Source organism: Oncorhynchus keta, chromosome 32, assembly GCF_023373465.1.
Source record: "Oncorhynchus keta strain PuntledgeMale-10-30-2019 chromosome 32, Oket_V2, whole genome shotgun sequence".
In the NCBI taxonomy this organism is placed as follows: domain Eukaryota; kingdom Metazoa; phylum Chordata; class Actinopteri; order Salmoniformes; family Salmonidae; genus Oncorhynchus; species Oncorhynchus keta.
Window position 1 is genome coordinate 7,383,218 of NC_068452.1, and position 27,427 is coordinate 7,410,644.

Consider the following 27,427-nt stretch of genomic DNA (forward strand, 5'->3'; position numbering starts at 1 on the left):
TGTCTAATTATGTACATTGAGTAAACATTTGCTTAGTCAGCATGTCTTCTCTATGGTTAGCAAAACATGCTAAGGTTCCTCATCCTCCGCAACACCATTCCCGCTGCAATTTAAGGCCAGTTGCGGTAGAGAGAACTTGTGTTTCGGTAATGAGAATTTAATCAGACTATTTAAATATGACTTACTAATTGTTGATATTTTGCTTTATGTCCTGTTTAATTGCAGACCGTCAGCAAGTGGCAAAAAGAAAGCTTCAGCGAAGGTGACAAAATTTAGAGAGAAAGTTTACATCATCCCAGAACTGCTGGAAGAGTACAGAAGGAGGGAGGTTAGGTGTTGGAGAGGTTACAACAAGCGTAATTAGTATATATAGTCTACAGGAAGCCTATGCCCTCATACAGTGTCTATAGGAAGTCAATACCATACAGTGTTAGGAAGTCTACACATCCACCACACACACACAATCAGTAAGCCATTCAGTCCCTTCTATAGCACACACAGTCAGTAAGCCATTCAGTCCCTTCTATAGCACACACAATCAGTAAGCCATTCAGTCCCTTCTATAGCACACACAATCAGTAAGCCATTCAGTCCCTTCTATAGCACACACAATCAGTAAGCCATTCAGTCCCTTCTATAGCACACACAATCAGTAAGCCATTCAGTCCCTTCTATAGCACACACAATCAGTAAGCCATTCAGTCCCTTCTATAGCACACACAATCAGTAAGCCATTCAGTCCCTTCTATAGCACACACAATCAGTAAGCCATTCAGTCCCTTCTATAGCACACACAATCAGTAAGCCATTCAGTCCCTTCTATAGCACACAATCAGTAAGCCATTCAGTCCCTTCTATAGCACACACACACAATCAGTAAGCCATTCAGTCCCTTCTATAGAACAGTCAGTAAGCCATTCAGTCCCTTCTATAGCACACACAATCAGTAAGCCATTCAGTCCCTTCTGTAGCGCACACACACACACACACCATCAGTAAGCCATTCAAGCCCTTCTATAGCGCACACACACACACACACACAATCAGTAAGCCATTCAGTCCCTTCTATAGCACACACAATCAGTAAGCCATTCAGTCCCTTCTATAGCACACAGTCAGTAAGCCATTCAGTCCCTTCCATAGCACACAGTCAGTAAGCCATTCAGTCCCTTCTATAGCACACAATCAGTAAGCCATTCAGTCCCTTCTATAGCACACACACACAATCAGTAAGCCATTCAGTCCCTTCTATAGCACACACACACACAATCAGTAAGCCATTCAGTCCCTTCTATAGCACACACAATCAGTAAGCCATTCAGTCCCTTCTATAGCACACACAATCAGTAAGCCATTCAGTCCCTTCTATAGCACACACACACAATCAGTAAGCCATTCAGTCCCTTCTATAGCACACACACACACAATCAGTAAGCCATTCAGTCCCTTCTATAGCACACACACACACACAATCAGTAAGCCATTCAGTCCCTTCTATAGCACACACACACACAATCAGTAAGCCATTCAGTCCCTTCTATAGCACACACAATCAGTAAGCCATTCAGTCCCTTCTATAGCACACACAATCAGTAAGCCATTCAGTCCCTTCTATAGCACACACAATCAGTAAGCCATTCAGTCCCTTCTATAGCACACACAATCAGTAAGCCATTCAGTCCCTTCTATAGCACACACAATCAGTAAGCCATTCAGTCCCTTCTATAGCACAGTCAGTAAGCCATTCAGTCCCTTCTATAGCACACACACAATCAGTAAGCCATTCAGTCCCTTCTATAGCACACAATCAGTAAGCCATTCAGTCCCTTCTATAGCACACACACACAATCAGTAAGCCATTCAGTCCCTTCTATAGCACACACACACAATCAGTAAGCCATTCAGTCCCTTCTATAGCACAGTCAGTAAGCCATTCAGTCCCTTCTATAGCACACACACACACACACACACACAATCAGTAAGCCATTCAGCCCCTTCTATAGCACACACACACACACACTCAGTAGGCCATTCAGTCCCTTCTATAGCACACAGTCAGTAAGCCATTCAGTCCCTTCTATAGCACACAATCAGTAAGCCATTCAGTCCCTTCTATAGCACAGTCAGTAAGCCATTCAGTCCCTTCTATAGCACAGTCAGTAAGCCATTCAGTCCCTTCTATAGCACACACACACACTCAAGCCATTCAGTCCCTTCTATAGCACACAATCAGTAAGCCATTCAGTCCCTTCTATAGCACAGTCAGTAAGCCATTCAGTCCCTTCTATAGCACACACACACACACACAAGCCATCAGTCCCTTCTAAGCCATTCAGCCCCATTCCCTTCTATAGCACATCAGTAAGCCATTCAGCACACACACACATCAGTAAGCCATTCAGTCCCTTCTATAGCACACACACACAATCAGTAAGCCATTCAGTCCCTTCTATAGCACACACACACACAATCAGTAAGCCATTCAGTCCCTTCTATAGCACACACACACAATCAGTAAGCCATTCAGTCCCTTCTATAGCACACACACACAATCAGTAAGCCATTCAGTCCCTTCTATAGCACACACACACAATCAGTAAGCCATTCAGTCCCTTCTATAGCACACACACACAATCAGTAAGCCATTCAGTCCCTTCTATAGCACACACACACAATCAGTAAGCCATTCAGTCCCTTCTATAGCACACACACACAATCAGTAAGCCATTCAGTCCCTTCTATAGCACACACACACAATCAGTAAGCCATTCAGTCCCTTCTAAGCCATAGCCCTTCTACACACACACAATCAGTAAGCCATTCAGTCCCTTCTATAGCACACACACACAATCAGTAAGCCATTCAGTCCCTTCTATAGCACACACACACAATCAGTAAGCCATTCAGTCCCTTCTATAGCACACACACACAATCAGTAAGCCATTCAGTCCCTTCTATAGCACACACACACAATCAGTAAGCCATTCAGTCCCTTCTATAGCACACACACACAATCAGTAAGCCATTCAGTCCCTTCTTCTATAGCACACACACACAATCAGTAAGCCATTCAGTCCCTTCTATAGCACACACACACAATCAGTAAGCCATTCAGTCCCTTCTATAGCACACACACACAATCAGTAAGCCATTCAGTCCCTTCTATAGCACACACACACAATCAGTAAGCCATTCAGTCCCTTCTATAGCACACACACACAATCAGTAAGCCATTCAGTCCCTTCTATAGCACACACACACAATCAGTAAGCCATTCAGTCCCTTCTATAGCACACACACACAATCAGTAAGCCATTCAGTCCCTTCTATAGCACACACACACAATCAGTAAGCCATTCAGTCCCTTCTATAGCACACACACACAATCAGTAAGCCATTCAGTCCCTTCTATAGCACACACACACAATCAGTAAGCCATTCAGTCCCTTCTATAGCACACACACACAATCAGTAAGCCATTCAGTCCCTTCTATAGCACACACACACACAATTAGTAAGCCATTCAGTCTCTACTACAGAATGACGTGTCCATAACTGTAGGGATTTTTCCCATGTTTTGAGACGTGCTCATTTCATGTCATGCTTCCTTTCCATTTCCAGATATCAAAAAACGAAAGCAAAATTGTAAAATCAGATCTGACAAAGAAGCAGCATGAAGAAAAAAGTGTCGGGAAAACTCAAAAAAAGGTATTCCAGAAGAAAAGCAGTTAAAAGCTGTATTGGACAGAACACCAAACGAGGAAGATGATACACTTCAACATGTTCAAGAAGCAAAATGAAGAAGTTATTCAAAACCGCCAAGGAGACACCGCCTCCCCAAGAGAACAGACATTCTCACCTCAGCAGGTAAATGTCCCTGCCATCAACTCGACTCCTAAAAGAATAGCGACGTCTCTACAGACACCAGGACCAATGAAGACATCTACCCCAGAGGAATCACCCAAAAAAGAGGAACAGAATAACACTATCACAATTGATGTCAAAGTTGCACTTCATAGAAGAGAAGCTGTTGAAGAGAACCAAAGAGATGATCAACCTAAAGAAAAGACTGAAAAGACCTGAGATGAGGGTCAAGAGGAAGCAGGTAATTGTCAACATGGAAGGCTGAGAGGTCCAGAAGAGAACTACAAAGAGAGGTAATCCGAGAACATTACCCAATAACAGCCAGAGAAGACTAACGCGCAAACCTGTTAGCCGCTTCCTTCATCAAGATGACGTCTCCACTGTAACAGACGGGAAATCCAGACACATTCTGTAAAAGGGCCAGATATTCTGAAAGAGCCTAATGGACACTATAGCAAGTCTTCATAGAAGATTTGTCTGAGAAGCCAAGGAACAACCTTTCCGAGGGTCAATTCTTTAAACTCAAACCATTTTGGATTGGCCAGCGACGAGTCAGAGAAACATGCTTGCAAATGGCATGAAAACTTTGGCTTGAAGATCGAGAAGCTGCACCAGCTTGGGGTCATAGAAACATCATCCCCAAGGGACACTAGGCCAGTGTGTGTAGTGACAATGACATATTCTGTTTTTGTACGTGTTGTTTTTGTTGTCTCTATTTTTAGCCCATGTATGTTATGTACTTTTGAAGCACTGCAAAATTAAATTGATTGAACTTGAATCCATGATTGTGCCGATATCTGCTATTTTTGTCTACATTCGTTTTTAACCATACCTCAGCCTTTAGTATACTTATTATCATTACCGAAAACATCAACCTCATTTCCAAAACCTATGTATCATTACCGCAACAGGTGTTAATTTAATGAAAGGAAAAAAATAGTAGTTTGCTTTTAAATTCAGGGTTGCCACAATTCTGAAAAAATGTCAAGTTTCGATGAAATATAAAATTAGGTTGTAGATTGCGGAAGGTGTTGCGGTAATGAGCGCAGTTAAAATAAATGTAAAAAAATATATATATACATTATATTATTTCAGAGTTAAGTGCGTGACTTAACTTATAAAATAAATGTATTAGTTTTCCTAATGGTCTTGACGTTTTCAGACCATTGCGGTAATGAGATTAAGAAATATGAAGGGAAATATGTTCAAAAAGGTGTTTAAATGTCAGTAAATGTTCTTAAATTAATGCTCAAACACTTCAGACCTGGTTATTAATGCCTAAAACGGACATTTATTGATGCAAGTCTATAAAGATTTCATTGAAATATTTGAAACCAAGATTGTGAGAATCACCCACTTCTGTCATGAAGTGCTTTGAGAGACTAGTCAAGGACCATATCACCTCCACCTTACTGATCACCCTAGACCCACTTCAATTTGCTTACCGCCCCAGTAGATCCACAGATGATGCAATCCCCACCACACTGCCCTATCCCATCTGGACGAGAGGAATACCCATGTAAGAATGCGGTTCATTGACTACAGCTCAACATTCAACACCCATAGTACCCTCCAAGCTCGAGGCCCTGGGTCTGAAACCCGACCCGCTTTGCCCTCAGAACAGCCACAATTATGTAGGGGCATCGACTCTAGGCGTCAAAAGCTTTTCACAGGGATGCTGGCACGTGTCAAGTTGGCTGAATGTCCTTTGGATGGTGGACCATTCTTGATACACACAGGAAACTTGTGAAAAAACCAGCAGTGTTGCGGTTCTTGACACTCAAACTGGTGCACCTCACACCTACTACAATACCTGGTTCAAAAGCAGTCAAATCTTTTGTTTTACCCATTGAATGGCACACATATACAGACGCCATGCCTCAATAGTCTCAAGGCTTAGAAATCCTTTAACCGGTCTCCTGCCCTTCATCTACACTGACTGAAGTTGATTTAACAAGTGACATCAATAGGGGATAATAGCGTTCACCTGGTCAGTCTCATGGAAAGAGCAGGTGCACCTAATGTTTTGTGCACTCAGTGTAGGACTTTGGTTCAGTACCATTCGATCAGCTGCCTAATTAATGTCAGCTAATAGGCTTGGGACTTTTCTATGATCAATTCACTCTAAACCTGGAAAAAAAAGTCAGTAGTGGTCATTCACCTGCTCAGTGCTCACCGTACAGTAAGCGAGAAGAGTCAAGGGCCGTCCTGCACTACATAAAGGCAATTTCAAGAAGTAACAGACAACCATTAACCAAGGCCCATTCCTCGTCTACCTGCAACGCATCGCTTAGTCATTTTCTAATCCCAGTCTAGTGGGGGAAGAGGAAAGGATACAGGGAATGATGGAGTGGGAAAGACTGATTGTGGAAAAATAACAGGATGTGGGGGAGGGTCGCACTCAAGAGGGTTGAGAGAAGTACCATTCCAAGGACAGAGAGGAGACTAATCGAGGGTTAGAGGCGGACACGAGCCACTGATCCATTAAAACACCCCCTCTTCTTAACAGTGGAGCTCAACCTTCCCAAGACTCCTGGTTTCGTGTTCAGTAGGCACAAAACTGAACAGTAGGTAATATACTTGTCCAATAGAGGTCAGTTTCTAAATTACCCCTCTCCTGGCTGAGGTAATGGATTTGGAGGGTAAGCTGATCCTAGATCTGCCATTCGGTCACTTTAACAGGTGCCAGACAGCTGTGGAGAAGCCACAGGATCCAGAAGCGCCCTTTCCCTGAGCAAGGCAGTGCCCCTCCCCCTGCATACTGCTGAGCTAACTGAATGTCAAGTGTGTGTGTGTTGCGTGTGTGTGTGTCCTTGCATTTATGAGCACACTTGACCGATTATCCTTACGCTATGCAACAGCGGAGCAGGGAATAGTAACGTACATCTACAGAGCTACGTTTGGACACGCGTGATACTGTTGTGTGCAATCTACATGTACAGACTGGTGCGAGGCGTTCACACTGACAGGCTTGTGCGATGAGTTGTAGCCCGTGCTACAGAGCGTTACATTGAAAACAGCTGCTTAAAAATGGGCAATTTATAGGATTAGCCTAAGGCTATATACTACATTATGCTCCCAGCGTGTTTCTGCACACAGAAGAACCAGGTGTAATGAAACAATGGCAGCACTGTGTTCGTGCAAAAATCGGTGCTTTGCTTCTCATTTCTCCAGAACAGATTCAATCGTACACAGCGTCTAAAACAAAACATAAAGGGTTAAGAAGAGGAACTGACAGTTTTATGGCATAGTTAGCGATTCAGTCAATTACCCCAATATCCGTCACGCTGTTCTTTTCATTGGCTCGCCATGGTTTGGACACAGCCGACGACGACAAAAACGTACGGTCGTACGAGGGGCCTGAAGTGGTCCGGCCGAGCACGCCTGGCCACAAATCGCCTCTCCCAACAGGAACGACCATTTGTTTCCATTTGTTAGCGGGATCAAATAAAGGCTGCGAGACACAAAAGGCCTTTAGGTTTTGCCATTATTATACTGTAATGGGGTGCGTCGATGGGACAGAGGGAGCAGGACCTTGACTGCATGGTAAAGAGCAGCGGGAATAAACAAGAAAGCAGTCGTGCTGGTGCCTTTAGATGACATGGGGAATTAGTTGAAGACAGGCGGTGATGAGCCGCGTTAGACGAGAATGCATTAGAGGGAGGAAAGGAACTACAAACAGGTACGCAGTGACGAAACGAGCGAGCGACAGGACTAACATGATGGAAGGGAGCGACAGGACTAACATGATGGAAGGGAGCGACAGGACTAACATGATGGAAGGGAGCGACAGGACTAACATGATGGAAGGGAGCGACAGGACTAACATAATGGAAGGGAGCGACAGGACTAACATGATGGAAGGGAGCGACAGGACTAACATAATGGAAGGGAGCGACAGGACTAACATAATGGAAGGGAGCGACAGGACTAACATAATGGAAGGGAGCGACAGGACTAACATGATGGAAGGGAGCGACAGGACTAACATGATGGAAGGGAGCGACAGGACTAACATGATGGAAGGGAGCGACAGGACAAACATGATGGAAGGGAGCGACAGGACTAACATGATGGAAGGGAGCGACAGGACTAACATGATGGAAGGGAGCGACAGGACTAACATGATGGAAGGGAGCGACAGGACTAACATGATGGAAGGGAGCGACAGGACTAACAACATGATGGAAGGGAGAGGACTAACATGATGGAAGGGAGCGACAGGACTAACATGATGGAAGGGAGGACAGGACTAACATGATGGAAGGGAGCAGGACTAACATGATGGAAGGGAGCGAGGACTAACATGATGGAAGGGAGCGACAGGACTAACATGATGGAAGGGAGCGACAGGACTAACATGATGGAAGGGAGCGACAGGACTAACATGATGGAAGGGAGCGACAGGACTAACATGATGGAAGGGAGCGACAGGACTAACATGATGGAAGGGAGCGACAGGACTAACATGATGGAAGGGAGCGACAGGACTAACATGATGGAAGGGAGCGACAGGACTAACATGATGGAAGGGAGCGACAGGACTAACATGATGGAAGGGAGCGACAGGACTAACATGATGGAAGGGAGCGACAGGACTAACATGATGGAAGAGAGAGGGAGCGACAGGACTAACATGATGGAAGAGAGAGGGAGCGACAGGACAAACATGATGGAAGAGAGAGGGAGCGACAGGACAAACATGATGGAAGGGAGAGGGAGCGACAGGACAAACATGATGGAAGGGAGAGGGAGCGACAGGACAAACATGATGGAAGGGAGAGGGAGCGACAGGACAAACATGATGGAAGGGAGAGGGAGCGACAGGACTAACATGATGGAAGGGAGAGGGAGCGACAGGACAAACATGATGGAAGGGAGAGGGAGCGACAGGACAAACATGATGGAAGGGAGAGGGAGCGACAGGACAGATGAACTAAACGCACACGGACGCAGATTGGCCTTCCCATCTGGGTCAGTTCCACGTAGGGAATGCGAAACGACAGCAGCACTCAATTAAGGTGGGGGGGGGTGGAGAGCGAGAGATTGCTTCTGAAAGGAAGGAGAGAGAGTGGGAGGCCAGTCATCTGTGCTTGCAGCGGTAACCTCACATGACCCCTCCATCTCGTCTTCACAGAAAGACTCAGAACATCCTGATCCTCAGGGAGTCAAGGGATGCGAGTCAAAGCTCAGTGGACTCCATTCAGTATTAATGGCTTTCCATACAGTATTAATGGCTTTCCATACAGTATTAATGGCTTTCCACACAGTATTAATGGCTTTCCACACAGTATTAATGGCTTTCCACACAGTATTAATGGCTTTCCACACAGTATTAATTGCTTTCCACACAGTATTAATTGCTTTCCACACAGTATTAATTGCTTTCCACACCGTATTAATTGCTTTCCACACAGTATTAATTGCTTTCCACACAGTATTAATTGCTTTCCATACAGTATTAATTGCTTTCCATACAGTATTAATTGCTTTCCACACAGTATTAATTGCTTTCCATACAGTATTAATTGCTTTCCATACAGTATTAATTGCTTTCCATACAGTATTAATTGCTTGGGTGGCACAAGTTCAGCGGCTTTGGTATATTTGTTGTGGCTACAAGCAATTGGTAAGTGTCAACAAGGGATTCAAAGCCAATACTTGGTTGATATGCCCTGGTGGTGCAATAGATTCACAGCCATTTTTTTTATTTCACCTTTATTTAACCAGGTAGGCTAGTTGAGAACAAGTTATCATTTGCCACTGCGACCTGGCCAAGATTAAGCATAGCAATTTGACACATACAACAACAGTTACACATGGAATAAACAAACAGTCAATAATACAGTAGAAAAAAATAAAACAAAAAAGCTATACACTGTGTGCAAATGAGGTTAAGGGAGTTAAGGCAATAAATAGGCCATGGTGGTGAAGTAATTACAATATAGCAAATAAACACTGGAATGGTAGATGTGCAGAAGATTCATCTGCAAGTAGAGATACTGGAGTGCAAATGAGCAAGATAAATAAATACAATGTGAGGATGAGGTAGGTAGATAGATGGGCTGTTTACAGATTGGCTATGTCAAAGTGCAGTGATCTGTGAGCTGCTCTGACAGCTGGTGCTTAAAGCTAGTGAGGGATACATGAATCTCCAGCTTCAGAGATTTTTGCAGTTCGTTACAGTCATTGGCAGCAGAGAACTGGAAGACGACCAAAGGAGGAGTTGGCTTTGGGGATGACCAGTGAAAAATACCTACTGCAGCGCGTGTTATGGGTTGGTGCTGCTATGGTGACCAGTGAGCTGAGATTAGGCGGGGCTTTACCTAGCAGAGACTTGTAGATCACATGTAGCCAGTGGGTTTGGCGACCAGTATGAAGCGAGGGCCAACCAACGAGAGCGTACAGGTTGCAGTGGTGGGTAGTATATGGTGACAAAACAGATGGCACTGTGATAGACTGCATCCAGTTTGGTGAGTAGAGTGTTGGAGGCTATTTTATAGATGACATCACCGAAGTCGAGGATCGGTAGGATGGTCAGTTTAACGAGGGCATGTTTGGCAGCATGAGTGAAGGATGCTTTGTTGCGATATAGGAAGCAGATTCTAGATTGGAGACGCTTAATGCGAGTCTGGAAGGAGAGTTTACAGTCTAACCAGACACCTAGGTATTTGTAGTTGTCCACGTATTCTAAGTCAGAGCCGTTTAAGGATACAACAGGAAGGGGTATCCAAGATGTTGCCAATCTATGAAAGCTTTGCCATAAAAAGAGGCTTCATTTCTAAACTATTAACCGTGCACGACACTCCAGCCCTTTTCTAAAATAAAAATGTCAGCTTCCTCTGCTATTGAAAGAGTAATTCAATCGCAATTAAAAATGTATACATTTTATGTGATGACAATGATACAATAGGCTAACATTTGTGAAAGTGTTGCCGGGACAGTTTCATTTGAGTCTCCCCCCTCCTTTCACTGTCAGACACAGCCAGGACCCTTTGGCACCGCAAGTCGACAGATTCAAATTGCAGTTACATTTGTATTTTTTTTTTTATTTAAAAAAAAAAAAGCCCCCAGAGGTATACTTTATCCCTGTTGGGGGATGGCCATCTTCCCTGTCAGAGTTTCTCCTCTCGCCCTCTTCTCTCCAAGGCCACCTTCCAGCAAATGGAACCTTGCCTCGGACAGTGCTCTGCTTGGCTAGTGAGCCATCCAAAAACAGCCCCCTCGTGCTACTTATTGAGACAGAAGACATTCCTGGGGCTTGTGTTACCCCAGAGGCAATGAAACATCCCGTTACCACAGAGAACATGATACCTAAATCTGCTTGTCTAGGTTTTCAATTAAGTGCCTCTGCTGTGGAAATCTCTAGCAACTGATCCAGAGACAGCCCATTTACAGAGGCCTTGGGTACTATACTATCATAATGTGTAAAGGGCATCTGCGTTAAACAGTAACTATGCCCTGCCCAAGCCTGTGGCCGAAACGGCATGGTTTCATCCCCAAAGGGGGGAGAAGGGTTGGGACAGGAACATTGTATGACTGCATTTCACAAGAGTGGACCGTCAATTGTCTACTTTTAGTTACTAAACAACTCTGTTATAATGCATGTTTGAGTCAGACTGCAAGTCAAAAAGGTATCGGACCTGCATAGATTGTCCTCTAATTAATAGATCATGAGGTGTAACTGCCATTTCATTCCTGTGACCATTTTGATGGCATTCCCATATGGATGGCTCTCAACACACATTACCCCATCTTATACAACACCCTGGATTCCTCCCATTCTCAGAGGGAGTCTTAAGGCCCACCAAAATGACAGATGCCCTCACGGGGGAGGGATGGGGAGCAGCGGGAGGGTTTGGAGAGGGTGCTGGCTAAATTCCTGGTACTGTACATACACAGAAGGGAGGAGGAGTAAAGGAGGAGAGATGGTCAGACAAAAACAAACTGCTTAAAACAGGACAAGGGCACCAGGAGAGAATACAGACACAGGGAATTAGAATCCCCCTCCGTCGCCATGGCACCCCCCTCGTGTGGCCAGCCAGATAATCAAGCTGTCAGGCCGGTCGAATGACTGGTTGGAATCTTTAAAGACCTGCGTCAACAAATGTCCCTTTTAGGCATTAATAACCAGGTCTGAAGTGTTTTTGAGCATGAATTTAAAAAACATCTCCTGACAATTTAACACCATACATGGGCTAAAAACAGAACACATAAAAACATACAAAAACAGAACATGTCATTGTCACTACACACACTGGCCTTGTGTCCCTTGGGGATGATGTTTCTATGACCCCAAGCTGGTGCAGCTTCTCGATCTTCAAGCCAAAGTTTTCATGCCATTTGCAAGCATGTTTCTCTGACTCGTCGCTGGCCAATCCAAAATGGTTTGAGTTTAAAGAATTGACCCTCGGAAAGGTTGTGCCTTGGCTTCTCAGACAAATCTTCTATGAAGACTTGCTATAGTGTCCATTAGGCTCTTTCAGAATATCTGGCCCTTTTACAGAATGTGTCTGGATTTCCCGTCTGTTACAGTGGAGACGTCATCTTGATGAAGGAAGCGGCTAACAGGTTTGCGCGTTAGTCTTCTCTGGCTGTTATTGGGTAATGTTCTCGGATGACCTCTCTTTGTAGTTCTCTTCTGGACCTCTCAGCCTTCCATGTTGACAATTACCTGCTTCCTCTTGACCCTCATCTCAGGTCTTTTCAGTCTTGTCTTTAGGTTGATCATCTCTTTGTTTCGCTTCTCTTCTGTGAAGCACAACTTTGACCTCAATTGTGATAGTGTGTTATTCTGTTCCTCTTTTTTGGGGTGATTCCTTTGGGGTAGATGTCTTCATTGGTCCTGGTGTCTGTAGAGACGTCGCTCTTCTTTTAGGAGTCGAGTTGATGGCAGGGACATTTACCTGCTGAGGTGAGAATGTCTGTTTTCATGGGGATTATGAGGATTCTGTGTTATGCACTATAGCCCGTTACCATATATATGATTGAATATTATCTGCTGTTGGCCTGTGTGGATGTATGTATGTGTTATGCAACATAGCTGACTTGAAACATTGTTAACAGTTTCAGGGCCATGGGCCTTTCTCATGATGGAAAAATACAGAATAACATGAAGACAGGAACTGTGCAATGAGTTGGGGGGGGCACATTCAGAATGTAGTGTTGCGAGAACAAACGGTCTTTTGTTAGATAACAGGAGCCAGGTGCGAGATAACGGTATCAAGCATGAGCGCATAGATATTCTTCACAGCAACAGTTACATCTATCAACTGGAGCGCCCGGGGGCCGGGACCAGCTCTGCGCCAACAATCAACGATAGGCTGGGTGAGTCTAAACCACACCCAGTCTCTACTCTGACAGGCCAGCTCAGAAGCAGGAACTATTTCTGTCAGAGTATATTTATAATAACTTTGTTAAGGACAAGTCAGTTCTCTGTTTTGCCCTGCGAGGTGGGACAGAGAGCCCGTATATACAAAAATTACATTTACCACTTATTGCTTAGCTAATAAAAAATACATAGTATACAAAATCGGTGACTCAATGTCATATTTATCCTGATACCAGATTCAAATTGACGCGACCCTAACGGGAGGTTCTCTTGAAGATTTTGAAAACTTCATTTTGCTTCTTGAACATGTTGAAGTGTATCATCTTCCGCGTTTGGTGTTCTGTCCAATACAGCTTTTAACTGCTTTTCTTCTGTAAAATGGTTCTTCTTTTCATGTTGCTTCTTTGTCAGATCTGATTTTACAATTTTGCTTTCGTTTTTGATATCTGGAAATGGAAAGGAAGCATGACATGAAATGAGCACGTCTCAAAACATGGGAAAAATCCCTACAGTTATGGACACGTCATTCTGTAGTAGAGACTGAATGGCTTACTGATTGTGTGTGTGTGTGCTATAGAAGGGACTGAATGGCTTACTGATTGTGTGTGTGTGCTATAGAAGGGACTGAATGGCTTACTGATTGTGTGTGTGTGCTATAGAAGGGACTGAATGGCTTACTGATTGTGTGTGTGTGCTATAGAAGGGACTGAATGGCTTACTAATTGTGTGTGTGTGCTATAGAAGGGACTGAATGGCTTACTGATTGTGTGTGTGTGCTATAGAAGGGACTGAATGGCTTACTGATTGTGTGTGTGTGCTATAGAAGGGACTGAATGGCTTACTGATTGTGTGTGTGTGCTATAGAAGGGACTGAATGGCTTACTAATTGTGTGTGTGTGCTATAGAAGGGACTGAATGGCTTACTGATTGTGTGTGCTATAGAAGGGACTGAATGGCTTACTGATTGTGTGTGTGTGCTATAGAAGGGACTGAATGGCTTACTAATTGTGTGTGTGTGCTATAGAAGGGACTGAATGGCTTACTGATTGTGTGTGTGGTGGATGTGTGCATATGTAGACTTCCTAACACTGTAGGGTATAGATTTCCTATAGACACACAGATATATATTAAATATATATATGCTAATTACGCTTGTTGTAACCTCTCCAACACCTAACCACTCTTTCCTTCTGTCCTCCTCCAGCAGTTCTGGGTTGATGTAAACTTCTCTATTGTTTGTACAGATGAACGTGGTACCTTCAGGAGTTTGGAAATTGCTCCCAAGGATGAACCAGACTTGTGTAGGTCTAAAAGTTTTTTTCTATAGTCTTGGCTGATTTCTTTTCATTTTCCCATGATGTCAAGCAATGAGGCACTGAGTTTTAAGGTAGGCCTTGAAATACATCCACAGGTACACCACCAATTGACTCAAATGATGTCAATTAGCCTATCAGAAGCTTCTAAAGCCATGACATTTTCTGGAATTTTCCAAGCTGCTTAAAGGCAGTCAACCTAGTGCATGTAAACTTCAGACCCACTGGCAGACATGTTGCTTCATTCAAAATCAAAATGTATTTAAAATTCTGTGTGTAAAACAGTCATGGACACTTCATTTTTTAAATTATTATTATTATACATGACTATTCAGTTACTAATTTCTGTCATTTGAAAAGATCTAGTAGAACATCCATTTAACTGTTTCAATTACAACATAAATTCAGACAGACACTGTGCAGTAATGCAGTTTCTGCTGAAATGTTCAATACAACAATAATACATCCCAGTGTTGAAATTACTCTGTTCAAGGTAAAGAAAATCTTTATTATAATATTTTGTTATTACTAAAGGATGTTTTTAAAATCATTACTGCCATGGTATTTTAACAGTTTCATGAGAATGTCCCAATAGCACCACAATGGCAAATATTTGACTAGGCTACCTGTAATTAACATCCAATCACATTAACCATTACACTCTCGTGGGAATTCCACTAACACTCCGTACGTAGCTGCTGCTCATGCCGTTTGCTCGAAAAGGTATAAATGGCAACAAAAAAAGCCCACGTCCAGAGACACATACCAGCTCTACTGGTAGTACTGCTACTACCAGCAGTACTACACCTGCACCTTTTGAAACCATTACTGCTTCACATACAAGCCAGTGAATTATATGCGTTACAGCTGGATGGGTCAACAGACGTGGCGGGCACAGCTCCTGGTGTTTGTCCGTTACGTTTATGGGGGGGGTCAATTAAGGAAGACATCCTCTTCTGCAAACCACTGGAAACCAGGACAACATGAGGGGATATTTTTAAAGTACTGGACACCTTTGTGACATCAAATGGCCTTTGGTGGTCAAGATGTGTTGGTATCTGTACTGATGGCGCAAAAGCCATGACAGGGAGACATAGTGGAGTGGTAACGCGCAAGCCAGCAGTTGCTCCCGACAGCACCGGGGTACACTGCAGCATCTACAGAGAGGCTCTTGCTGCCAAAGGAATGCCTGACAGCTTGAAATATGTTTTAGACACTACAGTGAAAATGGTTAACTTTGTTAAAGCAAGGCCCTGAACTCTGGTGCATTTTCTGCACTATGCAATGATATGGACAGCAACCATGTAACGCTTTTACAACATACAGAAGTGCGCTGCTTATCAAGGGGCAAAGTATTGACACTTTTTTTAAATTGAGAGACAAGCTTAAAAAGTTCTTTACGGACCATCATTTTCACTTGCATGATGAGTTTCTCACACAACTGGCGTATCTGGGTGATGTTTTTTCCTCACCTGAATGATCCGAATCTAGAATTACAGGGACTCTCCGCAACTATATTCAATGTGCGGGACAAAATTGAGGCTAAGAAGTTGGAGTTCTTCTCTGTCTTGATTAACAAGGACAACACACAGGTCTTTCCATCTTTGTATGATTTGTTTTGTGTGCAAATTAACAAGCTTACAGACAATGTCAAGTGTGATATAGTGAAGCACCTGAGTGGATGCGCAATTACACAGGTACTTTCCCTTAAACGGATGACACAAACAACTGGATTCATCATCCTTTTCATGTCCTGCCTCCAGTCCAGTTACCAATATCTGAACGAGAGCCTTAATGAAATTGCAACAAGCGGTTCTATGAAAATTTAATTTAATCAGAAGCCACTGCCAGATTTCTGGATAGGGCGGTGCTCAGAGTTTCTTGCCTTAGCAAATCGCGCTGTTAAGACACGGATTCCCTTTGCAACGACGTACCTATGTGAGAGTGGAATCCCGGCCCTCACTAGCTTGAAAACTAAATACAGGCACAGACAGACTGTGGAAAATTATTTAAGACTGAGACTCTCTCCAATACAACCCAACATTGCAGCGTTAGGTGCATCCTTTCAAGCACACCCTCTCTCATTAACCTGTGGTGAGTTATTCACAATTTTCAATGAACAAATAAAGTTGCGTAAGATGGCTAAATAATGAGCAAAATTATTATTATTAGTGCCCTGGTCCTATATGAGCTATTTGTCACTTCCCACGAGCAGAGTTGACAAAAAAACTCACTCATTCTTATGTTTAATAAATGTATTGTATAGTGTGTATGGCAGGCTTACAATGGTGGCAAAACAACATTTCAGAGTGCGCTGACCCCGGTGCTAGAGGGGGTACAGCTGACCCTGGGGCTAGAGGGGGTACAGCTGACCCCGGGGCTAGAGGGGGTACAGCTGACCCCGGGGCTAGAGGGGGTACAGCTGACCCCGGGGCTAGAGGGGGTACAGCTGACCCCGGGGCTAGAGGGGGTACAGCTGACCCCGGGGCTAGAGGGGGTACAGCTGACCCCGGGGCTAGAGGGGGTACAGCTGACCCCGGGGCTAGAGGGGGGTACGCAGCTGGAGGCTGAATGTTTGAAGGGGTACAGGACTATAAAAAGTTTGGCAACCACTGCATTAGGGGATTGGTGGACTCATTCACCTGGGGTACGTTCAGTAGGGAAAACCGTAGCAAAACATTTTGCAACAGAAATAATATGAGCGTTTGTTACTGGACAAGCTCAGGTAGAACATTCCCCTTTCACAATTTCAAAATCGTTTTTGCCCGCCTGAACACAGCCCAGCAGTGTGTGTGCCAGAAGTGTGGCAGGCAAGACCAGATGTTAGAACAGCTCTGCGACGCCTCAAGGTACCAGCACATCTGCTAACTTAGTCGACAAACGCACTTTTCCCTTTAATCCAATACCATAACTCACCTTGCCAGTCGCCACACTACCCCAATCCCCTTGCTTTTGCCAACTGTAGCCAATCACCATGTTCGGAGGCTCCCATCCAATCTCACTCACCCTTGTTGCGACCTGTTCACCTCTAAAATATAGATTTTCTGCTTCTTATCCAGTACAATTGATTTCACCCCTTAGGGCAATTAATGTGAATAGTTTAAGGAAACCCTATTTATCTGACAATGTGTAACTATGGCAACGTATTATAGGCCATTCTTTCATCTCGTTTTGTATTATGGGCCGTCTGACGTTGTTTTTTTTGTGCAAGTGGTGAAACGGAACAGTCACGTTACATTTATTCATTTTATATATGAGCCCCGTGCCGCCTGCCCTGCTCATAGACTCATGACTAATGGAAGAGAGCAGCAGTCACAGCTATGGCTGGGAGAGGCCTGTTCACCAGCCCTGGCTCACCCAGGGAGGCAGGAACAGGGCCCAGCATGGATGGAGAGAGTCTGGCTGCCACCGCGCCTGTCGTCAAACACAAGCAGCATGCTCACACAACCTGCTTCTCCTGCCGTGAAACACAAGCAGCATGCTCTCACACATAACCTTCTTCTCCTGTCGCCAAACACAAGCAGCATGCTCTCACACATAACCTTCTTCTCCTGTCGCCAAACACAAGCAGCATGCTCTCACACACAACCTGCTTCTCCTGTCGCCAAACACAAGCAGCATGCTCTCACACATAACCTGCTTCTCCTGTTGCCAAACACAAGCAGCATGCTCTCACACATAACCTGCTTCTCCTGTCGTCAAACACAAGCAGCATGCTCTCACACATAACCTGCTTCTCCTGTCGCCAAACACAAGCAGCATGCTCACACACAACCTGCTTCTCCTGTCGCCAAACACAAGCAGCATGCTCTCACACATAACCTGCTTCTCCTGTTGCCAAACACAAGCAGCATGCTCTCATACACATAACCTGCTTCTCCTGTCGCCAAACACAAGCAGCATGCTCTCACACATAACCTGCTTCTCCTGTCGCCAAACACAAGCAGCATGCTCTCACACACACATAACCTGCTTCTCCTGTCGCCAAACACAAGCAGCATGCTCTCACACAACCTGCTTCTCCTGTCGCCAAACACAAGCAGCATGCTCTCACACAACCTGCTTCTCCTGTCGCCAAACACAAGCAGCATGCTCTCACACAACCTGCTTCTCCTGTCGTGAAACACAAGCAGCATGCTCACACACACAACCTGCTTCTCCTGTCGTCAAACACAAGCAGCATGCTCTGCTTCTCCTGTCGTCAAACACAACAGCATGCTCACACACACACAACCTGCTTCTCCTGTCGTCAAACACAAGCAGCATGCTCTCACACAACCTGCTTCTCCTGTCGTCAAACACAAGCAGCATGCTCTCACACAACCTGCTTCTCCTGTCGTCAAACACAAGCAGCATGCTCACACAACCTGCTTCTCCTGTCGTGAAACACAAGCAGCATGCTCACACACACAACCTGCTTCTCCTGTCGTCAAACACAAGCAGCATGCTCACACACACAACCTGCTTCTCCTGTCGTCAAACACAAGCAGCATGCTCACACACACAACCTGCTTCTCCTGTCGTCAAACACAAGCAGCATGCTCACACACACACAACCTGCTTCTCCTGTCGTCAAACACAAGCAGCATGCTCACACAACCTGCTTCTCCTGTCGTCAAACACAAGCAGCATGCTCTCACACAACCTGCTTCTCCTGTCGTCAAACACAAGCAGCATGCTCACACAACCTGCTTCTCCTGTCGTGAAACACAAGCAGCATGCTCTCACACATAACCTGCTTCTCCTGTCGTCAAACACACTGCTCCTATTGTCAAACACACACTGTATGTTCACACAGTGACCTGCCGTTTCTCCATGTCGTTAAAACAATTCCATCAAATCACACCATCCCCCCACATGCATGACAAGTCATCACACACAGAAAAAAAAAGCCTGATGTCACAACGTTCCAAAACAAGTGTCATTCCCTCTGGGAAAGTCTTGTAACCACAATCCTGCAGCTGAAACCATCCCATATCTGCATAATTCAAAGGATAAGGACACTGGGATAAGGACACTGGGACACTGGGATACTACATGGGACACTGGAACACTACATGGGACACTGGGACACTGGGATAAGGACACTGGGATACACGGGACACTGGGATACTACATGGGACACTACATGGGACACTGGGACACTACATGGGACACTGGGACACTGGGATAAGGACACTGGGACAAGGACACTGGGATACTACATGGGACACTGGGATACTACATGGGACACTGGGATACTACATGGGACACTGGGATAAGGACACTGGGATAAGGACACTGGGATACTACATGGGACACTGGGATAAGGACACTGGGATACTACATGGGACACTGGGATAAGGACACTGGGATAAGGACACTGGGATACTACATGGGACACTAGGATAAGGACACTGGGATACTACATGGGACACTGGGATAAGGACACTGGGATAAGGACACTGGGATACTACATGGGACACTAGGATAAGGACACTGGGATACTACATGGGACACTGGGATAAGGACACTGGGATAAGGACACTGGGATACTACATGGGACACTGGGATAAGGACACTGGGATACATGCATTAATAAGACATGCTGCGATGAAGTGCCAACCTGAGGCCAAACTAGAGCTCTACTCCACGAGTTTAAATGGTGCCAGTTTCAAGTCCAACACATACACCTGTTAAAACACCAGCAGAAATTAACTCGTACTTGTCCTTAGTCCAACTAAAGAGGGGGTGGTAAAGCAGTGTGTTCCCAGATTCAACTGGTTTCAGTCAGTTCAACATTGCGTCTCATGTAATAAAAGCAGAGCATTAGGGAGGAAGTGGGAGAAGAGCAATCTAATTGAAACTAAGAGCTGAACAGTATGTCCTGTGGAGAACTAAGTGTGGAGTAATCGCGTAAATGGTCAGATGCTCGATTAAATTCTGGGTCCATACACATCAGAAGATAGACCATGGCTCAAAACCTAACAAAGAGCTCCACCCACTCTCTTTGCAAGTTACAGGCAAGTCTATGGGCCAAATGTCCCCTCCTGAAATTCAAAGAATGCAAACACCTAAGAAATCTTGATTTGGCCAAAGCACTGGAACAAACGCTGCTCTTTATCTCACACTCCGTTGTCTCATAACAGATCTACGGTACCAGTTATGTTTACATAGTCTGTCTACAAGAGATTAGGTGTGGAGCCATAATACTGTATAGTGGGTACATCTCAATAGTCTAAAATAACCTAATCTCTCCATCAAGAGATGAGGTTGCCACTTTGGACCATTACAATTATTGAGACACACCCGTAGAGTTGCTAGAACATCCCAGTGAGTGTGAGAGAGAGGCAAGAGCCCCAGTGAATAACACCTGCCCTGGGTGGGAGATAACCCATGTTATTCAGCAACACTGTGGTGCTGACTGGGGCAGTGTGAGATCGTGCTCTTCTGTCTCAGGTATATTTCTGTTCGTGTGACTCAGAGTAGACTAGGGGTGTGTCCCAAATGGCCCCGTATTCCCTATAGAGGGCATCACTTTTGACCAGGACCCATAATGCTCTGGTCAACAGCAGAGCAATATATAATATCGGGTGCCATTTTAGACACAGTGGGAAACCTAATCCAATAACAGACCGGCGGGACCCACAATGGCCATTTTTCATTTCAGCTTTTTCATTTCAGCATTTCAGCTCCTCGCAAAACAAGTCGGTCACTGATCCGATTTATCGAGTGATGTCTTTTGCGCGAAGCGGCTCCTCAGATCTTGGGTGATTGTATTATGCATGCGATTGGAGAGGTTCTTTTTAAACTATAAACAGTGCCTGGGTTCCCCTCCCCCTCTTTTTGAGTTCATTCAAATGCGCACTTGCCGGCCCACAAATGGCACTGCCCGGTAAATCACTTTGCATGCCCGGTGCTGTTCACAAATGTCACTGGACTGTAAGCCAATTTGCATGCCCGGTGGTGGTGATGGGACGGGATAGGCTGCCTTACCTGGTTGTCTTGGAAACCAGTGTCCTATCGGGTTTGGCCGCAGCTGAAGTGCTGGGAGGCTTGGGGGCAGCATGTCTGGAAGCTAGAGGAGAGGGAGAGTGAATGAGAAAGTGCATGAAGAGAGAGATGGGGGAGGAAAAAAGGTGGGATGAAGATGAGGGCTGGAAGTGAGGACTGGGATGAAGGATTGGTGTCGTAGGAGTTGAGTTGAGAGCAAATATGTCTGCAGGGTTTGTATGAGCTCTAAAAACACACAGGACGGGAACTAAAAGACTCAACATGGGACAAAGTAAAACAAAAGCTGTGTGTCTAACCAAAGCATAGTGAACAAGAAAATACTCGGCAGTATGTGTGTGTATAGTCTTTGGCTCCTCACCTGTGGTTTTGGGTCTGGCCCCAGCCCCATTAATGGGCCCAGCAGCTGGAGGTCTCCTCGTTGGAGTGCCAGGCCCCGTCGCCGCAGTCCATGTAGCGTTGGTTGGCCTGGTAGCAGAGGTGGAGCTGGGGACTCGGACAGCTACTTTAGTTTGGGTCCTGACAGTGGAGGCCACGGACCTCTTTGTGGCTGCAGCCAGTGCTCCAGCTATAGTGGTGGTTCTCTTTTTGTCCAACGCAGCTTTCTTGGCCAGGTCACTGGCCGAGGACTTTAATCCATTGGCCATGTGGCTTGGGGCTGTGCCCGGACGAGAGGTGCCGGGTCCTGATGCCGGACCCGTTGCGGTCTTGGTTCCAGCTGTGCCTGGCCGTGGTTTAGCCAAGCCCACTGTCTTAGCCTTGGGTTTGGGGTCAGCTGCTGCCTTGCCATTGGCCCCATTGACCTCGTTGGATGCAGGGGGTGCTGTGGGGTTTTCAGGGGGTGCTGTGGGGTTTTCAGGGGGTGCTGTGGGGTTTTCAGGCTGCGCTGCGCCGTTTTGGTTGTCTTCAGGCTGTAATGGAGAGGACGGGGAAGTTGAAGGAGCTGGCTGTGCGGGCATCTCGTCGGTGGCCATCCCCTGGGCCGAGGGCTCGGCTCCTACGGCTTCTGTGGGCTCCATGGCAACCCCATCCGGTTTCATCCCTTGTAGGCCCGGCAACAGTCTCACTCACCGGATCCAGCGGCTCACAAACACACTGAACCCGGAGTGGAGCCAACGTCCTCAACAACCTCAAGGATCTGGATGGGGAGAAGAGCGAATCATAAAACGTTGACGTTAAAATTGGTGTGAGAAAAAACAAGTTTATCATAGAAATGCAAATACTGGTAGCAGAAGTATATTATCAGAATAGCCACACATGAAATCATGCAGTTGTAGACTAGGATCATTTTAAAAACATTAAAGCCAAACGGAAATGCCACGAGGCACATCGTCTCGCCGAGGGTTTTTGGAACTATTGGAAAAACAGGAAGAGAGCAGCCAGGGAAGCCAACACGATGATTTGTTTCTAAATTGCACAATCACTCACACTGTCTGATAGCAATACAATGTGAGGATCGCAGAAACTGAGAACAGACACATTTACAATCCATGATTAAAACCGGTATTGTCAGAGTACTACAAAAAGTTTGCCATGCAATAACAGAAAACAAAATGTCCTTCAGCATATAGAGAGAGTGTTGTGGATGGAGTGCTGAAAGACCACAAGGCCTTGCAATCTCCTTACAGTCCACAGGAGAGAGAGTCTGGAAAACCAGGACCACATGTCCCATTTGTTTGTGATTCTGTTGTTCGGTGCTGCCAGCCCAGATGCTGACCACGATGACAGCCAGCGATTATTTAGAAAAGTCATACGCTGGTTCTGGGAGGCCTCAAATGGACAATAGTGTGCAAGACAAATTGAAAGCGTGGATGGATGTTTGGGAGGGGGGCTTTTTCTCATTTACTCCAATCTCCTTTCCTATCACAAGCCCTCCCACCCACTCCTGCAGCGCTCCCTGTCCAACTGCCCCTCTACCCCGGCAACAAACATTTTTATTTTATTTATTTATCAGTATTTTCCCCCCCTTCCCTCACTCCTGTATTTTTTCTTAGCCACTTGTTCCTCTTTCCGCTACTCTACCCCCTCGATACGCTATGAGATGTGTTCTCAGTCAACAGATGGTCCGAAATCAGTGTTCTGAGCTCAACAAACAGGCTTGGCAAGGGAGGAGGAAGAGAGCGCAAGAGTGAGAGGGGGGGTGAAAGATGGAAGAGGAAGGAGCGCAAGGGAGGGAAAGGGAGAGAACTAAAGGACTGGGAGAGAACAGACCGAGAGAGACTAATGCACAAGCCATCTGACAGAGGTCGTCTGTAATAGTTTGACTGAAACTTTCACCAAGGCAACTTTCTATAGAGGGGCAGATAGAGAAACCGAAAGGCCAAGCAGAAACTCTATTCAGTTACTTATTAACGTTGACATACCATAGAGTGGAACACCTTGTCCACAACTCTCCACACAAACCTCAGTTTGCTACTTAAAAACGTTCAGACTAATTTCTTTCCATCAAGAAGACAGTTTGGCCTTGGCCCGTTAGTAGGCGACACGTGAGGCCTAACTGCACATTAGCCCAGTCAATTGGAAAGGCAAATGAACAAAAAAGACCGCTTGTGGGGGGCCCGGTGGAACTCGTTGAGCCGGTTTGATAGCAGATGAACAATAGAACTAATACCAACACCCCTCCTCCCCCAAAACACATGCACCCCTCTCAAATTCCCCCAATCTCTCTCCCTCCAAACCAATGGGCTGACCCCTATTTCAACCAGAGAGGACAAACAAAAAGCCTTCGGTGCCGTTTTCCACGATTTCTTTTCCTCTCCTTCGGGCTCTGACTGCAGGCAGACAGGCTGTTTCCTCGTCTCTGCTGTTACACATCTCCAGCACAGAGCGAGAGGGGCGCCAGGGAGGATAAAAGGCAGCCAACGAGGAGAGGGGCCAAGCTTGCAGCCTGCACTCAACCGAGCAGGGCTACGCCAGAGCAGCTAGCTCTTCTTACACATCTACATTATTTCAACGCTATATAGATATTATAGCATACTTCAACTCAATGACCTGAGATGTTTTTGTGAAACAGAATTAGCCATCAATGACTTGGCCGAATCAAGTTTGGAACATTGCCCAGGAGTTATAGGCCAGTAGTCTCTCAATCGATCACCTAGTACATTATCAATCAATCTAAATTTGGAGAGGAACCATGGCTCAACTACATTTAACAAATTGGTCATCGTCTCGTCACAATATCACACGGTCCACTCAATACGCAGTGTTCCAAACAACGCGGCATTTGGGTGGGCTCCGACACCCACGTAGCAACGTCATGATGCGTTGGGGAGCCAGCGGGATGAGGGACACCTCAGACAGGGACGACCGCCGGCTAAGTAAATCCAGCGGGCAGCGCCAGTGGGCCAGGCAGGAGTCGGACTAACGCGACGTCGCTGTACCCGCGTTCGGTGGACAGCAGCAGGATAAAAGGGGGATGTTTTGGCCGTGGGCAGAATGGGCACTGGCCTGGCTTTTACTTGTGCCCATCTCTGGTCCGGCAAATGCCAGCGGCTGCTGACTTGACCACTAATGCCAGGGGCTTACCAAAGTGCAGCCTGTATTGCATTCCTTACCACGAACTGAGCCGACCTCTGGTGTCGTGGTAGGTGGAATCACTAAAACCCTACACATGCATATCAAGGGCTTTGTTGAACTCTAGCAAGGCGATTAGTGAGGGTGTTGGAGACTCCTCTGCTTCAGAGCAGCTAGCTGCAGTTTGTCCTATTTGAAATCTATTGCTTGGCATCTTAAAACCACTCATCACCAAAATGTCCTCATGACAAATACTCTGGGAATTTTATGAGCAGCTTTCCATTCCTGGCTTCGCATAGATTTGCAGTTGGATTTATTAGAAAGGGGAACACCCCCCTTCTACCCCCCAAAAATAGAATACATTGCACAGCTGATAGATATGAAAGGCATCATGCATTTTTATGAAATAATGACCCATTGTGCTCCCTTCCATTCATTTGCATAACAAATACCAGTATAAGAGGGCTAATACCATATTCAGGACACAGCATGCTTGCTTTCCAGCTAACGCTGCAGCTAATATCACAATTACCTCAATACCCTTGGCAACAATTACCATGTGTTGGAAGTATGCAAATTCATAAGCCGGTTGGAAATTGCTCCCGGGCCGCAGTCTGACAACACAGTGGCTGGCTATTAACCGACGAGCTCGTGTCCGTGAATACAAACTCTGCAAGCTGTCCGTATCTCTCTCTGGGGGTGGGGGTTAAACGCTGCCATCGTAAGCTTGTTGGGGTGGGCCGTCTGGACGGAAGAAACTCGTCACCCCCTCAGGCTCAGTCTCACCTTCGCATCCAACTCTCCCCTCGCAGTCTTTCTTGCAGTTTAATTACAGCTGTTTGTCTGCAATCATCCGACACAGTGCCAGCCATGTTTTAGCAGCGCAAAAAAAAAAAAAAAAAAAATGGCTCACTTATGATATCCCTTTAATACAAACAGCAGGGGGGTTAGTTGTGTTGAGAGTGGGTTGGAAATGCAGTCTGACTACAGGGAGAACAAAAATAAAGAAAAAAAAGAGCAAGAAGGATAGGGGATGGAGCAGGGTGGTATTACTGATGACGACGTAGTGTCATAACAGTCTTAACCACGGGTAAAAATAATAATAAATAAATAGATTCTCCTCTCTGCTAGCTCACAGAGGGAGGTGAACGGGGAGAGTGTGGAGGGGAAATATGAGTGCTTCAATGGTAACCTCAAACCTTTATGGTGGAATTGAGGCCCAGTGTCATGTGTACATGTGCTAGAATGCCTGTGGAGGGATTGGGCCAGGGCATCTGTCGGTGACCCGAGCCACCCCCGTTCACATTCCAGCTCTGCCTGTCAGGCTACTCAGGGAAGCAGCCTATAAACAGCTGTCAGAGGAAGGGTGTGTACGAATATATACACTGAAGAGTTAGTCCCATGTGTCATGAGCTGAAATAAAAGACTGCAGATGTTTCCCATATGCACTAAAAGTTCAAACATTTTAGGCAAAATTTGTTTACAATGTAGCATTTCTCCTCTGCCAAGATAATCCATCCACCTGACAGGTGTTGGCATATAAAGAAGCGGATTCAACAGCATGATCATTACACAGGTGCACCTTGTGCTGGGGACAATAAAAGGCCACTTAAAAGGCGCAGTTGGCTTACAAAACGCCACAGATGTCTCCAGTTGATAGGGAGTGTGCAATTGGCATGCTGAATGCAGGAATCCCCACCAGAGGTGTTACCAGAGTTTGGGATGCTTTGGCTCGACAGCGTGTTCCAGTTCCTGCCAATATCCAGCAACTTTGCACAGTCACTGAAGAGGTGCGGGACAACATTCCACAGGACACAATCAACAGCCTGATCAACTATGCGAATGGGAGGTGTCGCGCTGCATGAGGCAAATGGTGGTCACACCAGATACCGACTGGTTCTGATTCACACCCCTACTTCCTTCTATTTTAAAAAAAAGGTATGTGTGGCCAACAGATGCATACCTGTATTCCCAGTCATGTGAAATCCATAGATTAGGGCCTAATTAATTACAAATTGACCGACTGGCTTATATAAACTGTAACTCAGTAAAAATCTTTGAAATTGTTGCGTTCATATTTTTGTTCAGAATCCACTGTGTGCAAGTGAGAGAGCAGGTCTACCACATCGTGCGTTCTTCTGATTCCACCGTGCTATTCTCCAGTACTTGCATCATCTTTGACTACAAGACTGTGGACAATAGACCTCCATTTTAGACTGCACTGCCAAAGCAAACTCTGTGTCTGTGACCAACCTTCCCTGACTGTCCCCTGTGCCTGACAGAGACAACCCAATTGAGCATTTAACAGTGGCTGCTAGCTAGACTAAACTGGGCCTGGACGGTAGAGAATATGGTGTAACTGAGCTATATAGCGCCATTTGGGTGTTTGACAAAACAGGGGCCTCAGTCTCTGGCT

The 27,427-nt window shown here is 45.6% G+C and overlaps 1 protein-coding gene across 1 annotated transcript in view; it reads right to left on the reverse strand.

Annotated features, from left to right (window-relative positions):
• Positions 1–27,427, reverse strand: part of LOC118364963 (mucin-12-like) — a 47,616-nt gene that overhangs the window by 10,961 nt on the left and 9,228 nt on the right. The window contains exons 2-3 of the mRNA XM_035746807.2: positions 21,860–22,636; positions 21,484–21,565 (exon numbers count right to left, since the gene is read on the reverse strand). Coding sequence (XP_035602700.2) covers positions 21,484–21,565; positions 21,860–22,538 — 761 coding nt within the window. The 5' untranslated portion in view covers positions 22,539–22,636. The remainder of the gene's footprint in view (positions 1–21,483; positions 21,566–21,859; positions 22,637–27,427) is intronic.